Source organism: Penaeus monodon, chromosome 17 (genome assembly GCF_015228065.2).
Source record: "Penaeus monodon isolate SGIC_2016 chromosome 17, NSTDA_Pmon_1, whole genome shotgun sequence".
NCBI lineage: Eukaryota > Metazoa > Arthropoda > Malacostraca > Decapoda > Penaeidae > Penaeus > Penaeus monodon.
The window spans coordinates 10,864,910-10,877,409 of NC_051402.1; the positions used below are offsets into that span (position 1 = coordinate 10,864,910).

General features: G+C 33.0%; 1 protein-coding gene across 1 annotated transcript in view; it reads right to left on the bottom strand.

Moving 5' to 3' along the window:
* LOC119583546 (UPF0472 protein C16orf72 homolog) overlaps nt 1-12,500 on the bottom strand; it is a 22,469-nt gene that overhangs the window by 4,102 nt on the left and 5,867 nt on the right. The window contains exons 2-3 of the mRNA XM_037932081.1: nt 8,913-8,987; nt 3,218-3,386 (exon numbers count right to left, since the gene is read on the bottom strand). Coding sequence (XP_037788009.1) covers nt 3,218-3,386; nt 8,913-8,987 — 244 coding nt within the window. The remainder of the gene's footprint in view (nt 1-3,217; nt 3,387-8,912; nt 8,988-12,500) is intronic.

The window sequence follows — 12,500 nt, forward strand, 5'->3', positions numbered from 1 at the left end:
GCCAGTTTTGTGCAGCATCAGTAACTTTTACACAAATGCTTATATCCTTAACTAGAATAAAAATTAAACATTGTATTTTGACACTAGCTACTGAAATAAATTAGGGGGGGGGGGGATGAAAGTGTCTTATAATAATGGATTCCTCCTAATGTGAAGGATTATCATGAAAATTTATATATATATATATATATATATATATATATAATATTATATATATATAATATATATATATATATATATATAATATATATATATATATATATATATATATATATATATATATATATATATATATATATATATATATATATATATATATATATATGTATGTATGGAATAATATTCCAAAAAATCATAATTTTACTACATTTTGTTGGGGGTAATTTTCTTTTCTTGTTTTTTTAGGACTTAGAAACCAATCAACATATCTTCATGCAACAACAGCAATTGGAAGAGAAATCAATTTAGTTTTTCTGGTAATTAAATGCCAAAGTTTGATTGAAGGAAAATAACAGAAAATGACCTGAAATGTTCACATAAATAAAAAGAATCCTGTTCCACTCATGTCACAGTTTCTATATAAGCCATATTCCATTGGTATCTTTAGAAAACTGATCAAAATGCATAGGAAATGGCATCAGCAATTTATCTTTTTGTTTTTTGGACAAATTTGGAAATTGGATTTTTTACCAATTTATCAATTATTTCCTTATTTTATTTTTTTTTCTATGATTTTTTTTTTTTTTTTTTAGCAACGGGCATCACCGCCCTAAGGGAAGGTTAGAAATTTAAAACAAATAGATGTGGAATGCCAGCACAGCCGGGAATGGCATTTACAGACATGCCATGCAAACCAAGAGTTTAATTCATTAACCACTTGGATCAGTTTCCTTCATGGCAATCACATGGCCCAAAATATGGGTATTGGGCTTACTTCAGCAGTCACTCTGATTGGTGCGCAGCTTGTAGGCCAGTGAACACATTTTCCCCATGAGGGTGGGTTAAAATATACAAAATATACAAATTTTAAACAAATCAGCAAAACTGTTTTCTTTTCATAATATTTGTCAATTTGCCTCCCTGACACTCCTTTTAGGGAAGGTCCCCTCATCCCCTAAGATCTGGATGACATGACCATCATGTCATGAAAAAAATTGGCTTGAGTGCAGATGATGTGAACATGCCATAATGGAGAAGACTGGCTTAGGATCAGAGTGACAGCAACTTCCTGTCATGAGAATTTCAGCTGAAGGCCTGGGTGATGGGAACGGTTCGCAGAGAGTGCACAAAGCTCTTGAAGGGTGATTAGACTTAGCGGAAACTTAAGAAGGGGCTAATGCATTATTTCCATCAATAAATGAGTGTGGAATGTATCAACCATGAGTCCAGAAGGTTGTTATTTCCATGCTTAGGATCTTATTTAGGCCACCTATGACAGGTTACTCAGGTTGTATTACAAAAAATTTGCTATTATAAAAAAAAATAAAAATTTACAAATTGTCACTATTGCACTGAGTTATGAATAACCAAGAAAGACGATATGGAGTCTGTGAAAGGAATAGTCTATTACCGTTCAGATATAGTATATTAACTGACATATACAGCCATTGGAAAATGGTAAAGATGCTAAAAATGCCTTATGCAGAAAAAGAAAATATGTTGCAAAGGGGAGTCATGGAGTCTTGTCACTGCACAAGTGTTCATGTGCTCCTGGCCTACAGGTCACACACCCATCATAATGGTAAGCCTAATGCCTGGATTAAGGGCCATATGTAGGCAATGAAGCACACAGATGCAAGGGGTTAAGTGCAGTCACTAAGGAGATAGTTCTTCAAATGTAAGGTTAGTTTCTGTTTACCCTGTAATATAAATTTCCAACAACTGTCTGACTACAGTATGTACCACATACACTAGATATAGTGTAGGTCTTCAAAAATATTTGATTTACTGAAAATGAGTGTATGAACAAATCATCCTTAACAGTCTAAATGCTGGTCATAACTGACAAAGCCACACTCCCTTTTCTCGCATTTTTTTTCTTTTTTCTTTTTAACATCTCCATCCTCATTACAGTATAAGCAGAAGGAGAATCGGTAATTAATAAATACTGAGAGTAGAATACAGAACATTTTTCCACCTGTCGATTGTCTCCACTTGTTTTATTTCATTGTTTCATTACACAATGAGAATGAGTGGTAAAAGGATGGCCTTCTGTGAGGTGAGCAAACAGAACCTCCAAAAAAAAAGCCAATGATAGAGGAAAAACTTGATGAGGAAACACCTCACGTGGCCACATAGTGGTAGCAAAAGTGTGACCAAGAGTGACTTGAATTTGACCTGGCCTCACATTACTAACCTCCCAAGCTTTTCTGAAGGATAATGTAAATAATTTTTTTTTTTATAACATTGTATCTATTATCTATATGGTGCAGTGAAGGTTTCAACATAAAAATGTGATTATCTCAACACTCATTTCCTCCCATAAAGGTCGACATAACTTTGATAATGTAATAAACTGAATTTAAAAATTCTACCTGCCAAATAATGATGACACCGGTAACTAAATACGCATGGGAGAAAATTTCTTTAATGCTGTGAATACTTTCACTGCCAATGAAATTCCCATAGTCTTAACCTCTTACTGTCAGTCACACCTATAGCCATCACGAAAAACCAACTCATCATGACAGGTACAGCTACAGACGTCACAATGCACTAGAGCGAGTTGAGCAGAAAGTTCCACTACTCGTAGCAAATTCCCGGGCCCAATGTCAGGACAGTTGCCAGAAGTTACCAGAATCAGTGATTTTGAGAGATTTCTGGTACCATCATTGTAGGGTTAATAGTTAAAAGTTATTAAGGGGTTTTCTATATTATGCCCCTTTTTTTTACCCCAAAAAACAATTGAAGTTATTTTTATGAACTTTTAGGTGTATCAGCCTTCAGAACTTTCATTCAGGCTATAGTTTCAAAATGCTGTTTCCAAAACTGATGACTTTATTGTTATCAGGAACATACATACTTCTAAACCAGAATCTTACATACTATAAAAAGTGTGATTAACTGACTAAAAAATAATTTTGTGTTGTAAACAATGATACAAATCTTCCATAACAAAGGAATTAGCCATATCCCAAAAGCTCAAATTATTCTCATACCTCAAATACAATATAATTCTGGTCTGACAGCAATACATAGATAAAGCAAAAAGACAAACCTGAGGTGGGTTGTTCTGGGTGGGGGTGTCTTGCCAGCTAAAAATGCTATCAACTCCTCACGGCGGATGTGTCTCCTCCTGCGGGCCCAGTTAAGCACCTCTCGTGTGCGTCGCTGATACCCTGCCTGCACTCCTGCCTCACCACTGCGTCGCACTGACTCTACAGCCTCTGCAAGAAAATTCTGAATTAAGTCATCAACTAATACTTGTATTTCTGTATTATCCTCAGCCAGTCACTTTTCATTTTCATTTTTCCCTGTTAAACCTTCTTCAAGCTATAAGATATATACATATTTCTGGTTCAATAAAACTGTATTGCATAACAATACTTTGTTCCCCAAATCTTAGATTAACCCCAAATCCAATTGGCCACAATGGTGGCATTTCAAAGAAAATAAGTTTGATATGAGAGGCTACAATAGACAAAAGCCTCTCAAAAACTTCCGGGCCATTTTCCCAAATTTTTTTCCAGCTCCTTTCTCCTTACTCCCATACCAATGAGCCCATCCTCATAGCCTATGCCCCTTCCACATCCTGAGCCAATTGTACAATCGGATCCTGATGTTCGTCCCACATTTTTTCTTCTCGGGAATAAATCTATTATGTATAAAAAAGAATTTTAGTAGTGTATGTAATACCTACTCTGCCATTCAGCTGGTATCTCTGGTGTCTCCCAATTACATGAGCCCCTCTTTCACTGGCCCTTCCTCTTTTCTACTTGAGAATTATCATAATAAATGGAATGTATACTCACCCCCCCCCCCCCATTCCCCCATTTCCTTGGTAGTTTCTGTTCTCCCTGAACTAATCATGAGCGTCTCCCACCATAGGACACACCTGTGTGAATGAATAAATGAATGTAATAGTTATGAAATAAATAATAATATTTATGATTTACTAAATGTAAATGTATATATGTACATATATATAAATATATGTATATATATGTATATTTATATGTATATATATATATATATATATATATATATATATATATATATATATATATATATATATATATATAATATATATATACATAATATGTATATACATAATATATATATATATAATATATATATATATATATATATATATATATATATATATATATATATATATATATATATATAATATATATTTATATATATATATTCACATATCTATATCTATATATATACATATATATATATGGAAAAAACAGAATTAGCTGAACTAATGAAGACATAAAAAAAAGGGAAGACATACGGAATCTCAATACTCAAATAATAAATGAAGCCATGATTTCAGGTACCAGCATGAAAACAGCTAAACGGAGACTCAGAATAGGGAGAAATCAAATGTATGCAATAAAGAAACCAGACGGATAAGTGACATATAACAAGAATGAAATTATAAGAGTAGTGGAAAATTTTTACAGGGATCTATACAACTCAAATGAACAGCCACGAACAGAAGCAAATGCCATAACTCTACACATACCTAACATCACAACAGAAGAAATAAAAAAGAGCGCTTAAAGGCATGAAGAGAGGGAAAACACCAGGTGAAGATGGAATTAGTATAGACCTTATAATAGATGCAGGAGAAATTGCAACTGTGAAACTAGTCAATCTTATTAACAAATGTCTTCTCAATGGAAAAACTCCAAAAGCCTGGAAAAATACAAAAATTATTCTAATAAATAAAAAAGGGAATAGAAAGGATCTACAAAACTACTGTTCCATAAGCCTTCTTTCACTTATTTACAAACTGTTCACAAAAATCATCACAGCACACATCTCTGACACTGGATTCTAACCAGCCTAGAGAACAGGCAGAACAGGCAGGCTTCCACATTGGATTCTCAACAACAGATCACATCCACATGCTCACTAAAACTGTTTACAGCTCGCCTTGAGGAAATATTCAAAAAGCTAGAATGGAATGGAAAGGGATTCAAAATAAGAGACAAATACCTAAACAATCTAAGATTTGCAGAGGATATTGTTCTCAGTGAATCAGCAAATGAACTGCAGCAAATAATAAATGATCTGAATAGGGAAAGTCTGAAAGTTGGACTTAGGGTGAACAAAAAGAAGACTAAGGTTATGTTCAGCAGTAGAGTTCATTTCGAACAGGTACAAGTACAAGACGATGTGCTAGAGGTAGTGGACAAGAATATATATATCTAGGACAACTCATATAGACAAACACATCTAGCGAAGAAGAAATAAAGCAATGCATCAGACTAAGCTGGAGTGCCTTTGGCAGACACAGTAACACACTAAGAGGTTCCTTGCCATTATGTTTAATAAGAAAGGTCTTTAACCAATATATCCTTTCATTTAAGACATATGGATCAGAAACATGGACTACAACCAAATTACCTGTGACCTAATAAGTGCCCTGATGGAAATTAGCCTAAGAGGTTGGATGAGGGCAATGTGGATCAGGGAACAGACAAAAGTGGAAGATATACTTGGGAGCATCATAAAGAAATGGTAATGGGCAGGTCATATGGAAACGGGGCAACAGATGGACATAGAAAGTAACAGACTGGGCTATAGATAACAAAAAGAGGCTAAGGGCCAGACTTGCAAGAATTACAAGATGGCATGACGAAATAACAAAATTTGGGGGCTAAGACTGGAAATAAGACAAAATATATAAATATATAATATATATAATATATATATAAATATAAATATAACAAAAAAAAAAAAATATATATATATATATATACTTCCATATCTCTTGCAAATCTGTCATGTGACCAGGATATTTTATCAAGGTTTAGTGGCCAAAAGGGCAATTGGAATGGGACTTGTTGTTTCCCAATGATGATTTTATCATCACTTCTGATCATTATCACTCCAGCATGAGACATTTCCTGGTGTGTACATTTGAGCTCTACAAACTTGCATGATTAAAACTTGATTATAGTGAAAGATGAGCATGTGATGCCTTTATTAGGTTGGGCCTGATAGTGATTTGACAGAATGTCTTTTCTGGGGATTACCCCTACAATCCAGAAGACGTGACCATTATGTCATAAAATAAATTTGGCCTGCGGGGTGGATAATGTGAATATGCTGTCATGGGAATATCTGGCTGTGGACTGGGGTGACACAAACTTTCTGATGTGAGCATATCAGCTAAAGGCCATGGTGATGGAAAAGACTTGCTACGAGTGCACACTTTTCTTGGAGGGTAATTAGAAAAGGGGCTTCTGTATTTTCTATAAATAAATGAGTGTGGAATATGTGTCCATGAGCCATGAAGGGAAGAGCACTGGCTCCTGGCAGGACGTCATTTCCATGCGCAGCATCCTACTCCTGGCCACTGTGACTGGTGGCACAGATTGTATTACAGAAGACTAAATGTAAGAAAAAAAAGTTAATTATTGTAAATATTCTTGCACTGGGTTATGGATTACCTAAAGAGATGATACTGAGTCTGTGCAAGGAAAACCATCTGGATAAAGCAAATCAAATGGCAAAAATAGACATTGGAAAATGGCAAAAATGCTACAAGCACTTACGCATAAAAAGAAAAAATACCATTGCAAAAGGGAGGCACAGAGTCTTGGCACTGCACACGAGCATTTGCATGCACCCAGCCTACAAGCCATGCACCTTTCAGAGCAGCCCTTCAAGTAAGCCTAATGCCCCTATTTAGGGCTATGTGACTGCTGTGAAGCAACCAGATCCAATGATGTAATGAAATATAGTTTAAACATGTTTGCTAAATCAGTTCTAGAACTCGACTAAATTTCTTAAAGATGGTCAAATGGACCTGTAACAACCCACACATATAAAGATATGGTATTGCAAGAGCTTTGTTTAACAGGAAGCATCAAGTTTTGAGCTTCTTCATACACTAGGAAAATGAAGTGCAGTGAGAAATGATGGCCAAATTCTAATAATAGGCTGAACATCTACATAAAAAATACTTACTTCACAGGACAGGACATAAGCCTATGACAAAAAACTGCTTACATCAAAACAATACATGGAAAAAGACTGCTAAGATTAAAAAAATAATAATAATAAAAAATAATAATTATAAATAAATAAATAAATAATCAAATACCACTAGTCCCTTTGATGTGATATTAGGTTAATTTTTACACTCCCTATCATGGAACTTGCTCAACCACTAAACTTGGTAGACTGCCAGTGATACCATGGCTGATTCACCAGATATTTATTCTCTATCATACCTAGAATATTTATCAATCTACATCATGGCTAAGTTTTATACAAAAAACTTGTTGCAGAAAGCACAATGTTATTATGCAGCTGAAACTATACTGTCAATATATTTGAATATCTATTTAGAGAATCATAAAAAACAAACTACAACTACCACTTCATTCCTTAATGATTTGGAATCTTTAGAAGGATCATATCAGTGTTGTCAATGAAAATTGAACTTATCTGACAGATATCCTAATATTACATTAAAGCATGGACAACAAATTTATAAAGAGCAAATTTCATGTATATGACAACAGCAATACTTGTTGAAAAATTTATTGAATTTTGTGTACGATATGAATATGTAATGAAACTGTACACCACTGCTGACCACTGGTGTCAATGCTGCAGGAAGTAAATACTAAAAGAAAAACTATATCTTTCTGTCACAGCCACTCACTCAAAATATACCAGTCTGTAGAGGTTGAGAAAATACCATTGCATGTTTCAAAAAGGACTGGGGTTTATACCCATAGCCCTATCCCTTTCCCAATACGCAAGAAGCATGAAATAGCTTAGAATTGCTTTACAAAAATAACGGTCTGTGATAAAGGACTGATCAGTCTCTCAAACAACATACTATAATTTTTTTAAGCATCACTGTCACTTTGAGCATGAGTATCAATTTAAATTACTATGGCAGTCCAGATTCAATGTAGCCACACAGTATGAAGGCCCAAAAACATACCTATGAGTATGTTGAAGTCATCTGTAGTTAAGTGGTGTGGAATAGTAAAAGGTGGCTTTTGTTTTCCATTCAACAAACATGTGTAAGATAAATTCATCCTATCTAACCCAAAGGTCTTACTAAACATTCTTTTCCTTGACAACATGATTGTAATGTTTAAAAACAAACAATTACTACTGGTCCTGCAAAGCCATGATGCTCCAGCTGCTTCAATTGATTACACAGCACTTAAATGACTAGTCAAGTGGAAGCCTGGCATTTTTTTCATTCTTAACCCAACTTTATGTGAATAATAGTCAGTAAACCCATCTAAGCTCATTCATATCTAATAAATTTTTCATTGATGAGATTGCACTGGATGCATTATACTAGGAAAGAGCTACTTCCAATTAATTGAGAAATATTTTCACTACCTGGTTATAATTGCTTGAGGGAAGGGTGGAGCAAACTGACACCCTTGACAAAAGCACAAATTTGTTTATACTGAATATTAATTGGCCTTCCATTCTTTTTATACAAACTAATCCCAAATGTAGCTCTCAAATGACTCAAAATAGAATTTGGATATTTTCTCTGAAAAAAAGTACAAACAGATTTTTCATTACAGTTCTGCCATTCTAACATTCAGCCTCACCCATACTCACCTGATTGGGGTAATTATCAGGAACACCTGCACATAGTCTCCTTGGCACTATTCATTGACTGATTTACCAAGCACTGCTTCCCTGACAACCGCCGAAGCCTCAAGCAAACAGCTGCATAGCCATACCTTTGTAGAGTGCTGTGATGTGTCCGGCAGCTGTCTGGAATGGCACCCAAATTGAGTTCTGGCTGTCTGCTGCACCTGAAATGAAATATATGTTATAAAACCAATTTGTATTACCAGAAATGTAAAAAATTTACCCACTCCTCCCAAGAAGATTAAAAAACAAGAAAGAACATAGGAATATAAATATGAATATGAATGCACATGTGCGCGTGTGATTGTGCGTGTACATACAGCAATTCTTGCTCAAAAAACCTGATCTGTGACCCTTTCATTTTTACTATTTTCCAAAACAACAACAAAAGAGCCTACTCCTTCTATATAAATAGTTCTTTATGCATGAAAATAATATGGAATGAAGACCTTATTAAAACCTGCCATGAGCAGGCAGTGAAGCAACCAAATCCAAGATGTTAAGTGATATCATGACATTTGGTTATTTTATTTAAATTTTTTTTTCTATATTTATAACGTACAGAATACTTATTAATATTCAAATTGCACTGACTCAGCCATAGGATCAAGTTTGAATGGGGGTGGAAGGTTAATCCTCCTTGATGCACCCTTTGTCATAAAATCTTATTCATTGTGAAGGTTAAAAATCATATCATAATAAAGAATTCAGGTAAGGTAACACAGACAGTCATGATGATGTACCATATTTCCCTGCTTCTCCCTAGCACTTTTTTCTCCAATCGTTCTTTAAAAGAATGATGATGATGATGATAAATAAAAAAAAATGGTGCTATAAAGAGGGGAAATAGCTTATGTGTAGTGTAAGACACAGTGGATACTAATACCCTAATATAGCTTGCACATTTCGAAATAGCTAAATGACATACTTATATGTAACTGTCACATCTGAGAGTCTGAAGGCCAAAGGCACCAAAAAATTCCCGGGGGGTTAGCCCATGCCCCCCCCCCCAAACATCTCCCTTCCACAAGATGCCATCTCAACTTTTCTTTACTTACTTTACATGGTATATATAGTATATGCTCCCAGTAGCTTTATTTCACTACATTCTTCATCATTACATTCATCATTCACCTAAACTGATTTTACCCTCAAACTGCTGATTATGAGCAAAATTATTCTGACGTGACAGGCAGACTGCTTTTTATTCCTACTAGCTCTGTACCCCATCATCAATTTTCTGTATTACCTATTCTTTGCAGCAATAACTTCTGGGACATTTTATTGGTATTTCTTCACTTTTCTATTTCTTCAATAAAGTACTCTCCTGTTACAAACAAAAATAGAATTATCACACAAAAAGCTTGAGAGAGAGAGAGAGAGAGAGAGAGAGAGAGAGAAGAGAGAGAGAGAGAAAAGAAAGAGAGAGAGAGAAAAGAGAGAGAGAGAAAAAGAGAGAGAGAGAGAGAGAGAGAGAGAGAGAGAGAGAGAGAGAGAGAGAGAGAGAGAGAGAGAGAGAGAGAGAGGGATATATTGTACTATTTTCCACAAAACTATAATACTTTCATAAGAGTGTTAAGAGTGTTATCAGCATAACAAGCTGCAATATCAGTCTACTAAAACAATGATAAAACCTTCCAGATATGTTAAACTGCTAAGAAACAGAAAAAAAGTATCATAATGAGTATATAAGAGAGAGCAAGCTATGGGTCATGTAAGCCAATCTCTTCCTATCTACAAGGGGTTTCTGCAACACAACTGTACATCAAATTTTGTTACCTAGCACTTGGATAGTACAGATGGCCATAATTATTGCTACATAAGATTAATGCATCATTTCCACATAATGGCCTATTGTTATTCATATACCTTTCTCTATTTACATCTATTCTTTCTATTCCCTTCCCATATATGTCAAAATATGTGTGAATGTACATGCGTACATATACATATATGTGCATGTGTGAGTGAGGGGGGGGGGGGCAGATGTATGTTTAACTCGCTTGGTAAAAAATTTGTGTCTTCACTCTCCATCTGCAATCTATCAACAAAAATTAAGGGATTCAAGTTCAATTATATTATTTGCATATTCATTACTGCCTGCATATAACTTCCTATTATGTACTGGCACACTTCTTCCTCCTATTTTTACACATATGTCTATTTTCCATGAATTCTAGACTAATCTAGACAAACTAACAACAAAAGCCACAAGACACATTGTCTCAAAAGACCAAAAAATAAAATTCCATGAAACATGGGGGATAAACACAAACCCCTTGAGACATTTTCAGTGATTATTCATGGTTTCATACTTATCTTCTTTATCATCAAATCATGGCAATTCCCTTATATTCAGGATGATAAGGCAAGAAAAAACAAGATCCCACTTATCTACACCTCATTACTAAGCCTCCTGTAATGCTATGCATGAGCTATCTCACCCATCACTATTTCCAAAAATGTTTGACAATATGAAATAAAATTGTTATTACTACTTTATAATATGGGTTAAGTTCTGTAATGCAACCTATGAGACATGACTAAGAAGCCCATCATCATATATAAAACAGCTTCTGAATATGCTTTCCTGACTAAACTGAGAGCATACCTGACTCTTTTGAGTGTAGGTCTATATACATATGTGTGTGTATGAAAATATATATATATATATATATAATATATATATATATATATATATATATATATATATATATATATTTATATATATATATCTATTTATACTATATTATTATATAACTATTATATATTATCATTACATTATATATATATATATACATATATATATTATATACTATATATATTATATATATATTATAATATATGTATATATATATGTATATATATATGTATATTATATGTATATATAGATTATATATATGTATATATTATGTATATATATATGTCATGTATATATGTTATATATATATGTATATATATATATGCATATATATATATGCATATATATATATATAATATATATGTATTATATTATTATGTATTATGTATATATGTATCTATGTATATATATTTATTTATATTATATATCTATATATTATTATATATATATATTATATATATTATTCTATCCTATATTATATATATATATTATATCTATATATGTGTGTGTGTTTTTGTGTGTGTGTGTTGTGTGTGTGTGTGTTTGTGTGTGTGTGTGTGTGTGTGTTTATTGTGTGTTTTTATTTGTGTGTTTGTATCTTCTTCTTCTTTATCTATCATTTACTGTCTCTCTATCCATCTATCTCATATATCTTCTATTATCTATCTATCCTATCTATCTATCTCTATCTTTCTATTTATCATATATATCTATTAATCTATCTATCTATTGTGTCTATACTACTCTATCTATCTATCTATCTATCTATATCATATCTATCTATCTATATATATTATATTGATATATATTTATATATATATATATATATTAATATATATATATATTCTCATATCTATATATATTATATATATATATATTAATATATATATCATATATACTATATCATATTTACTATATATATCTATATCTCACTATCTATATATATATACATATATATTATATATCATATATATATATATAATACATATCTTATTATATAAATACTATAAATATATTATATCTATCTCTATCTATA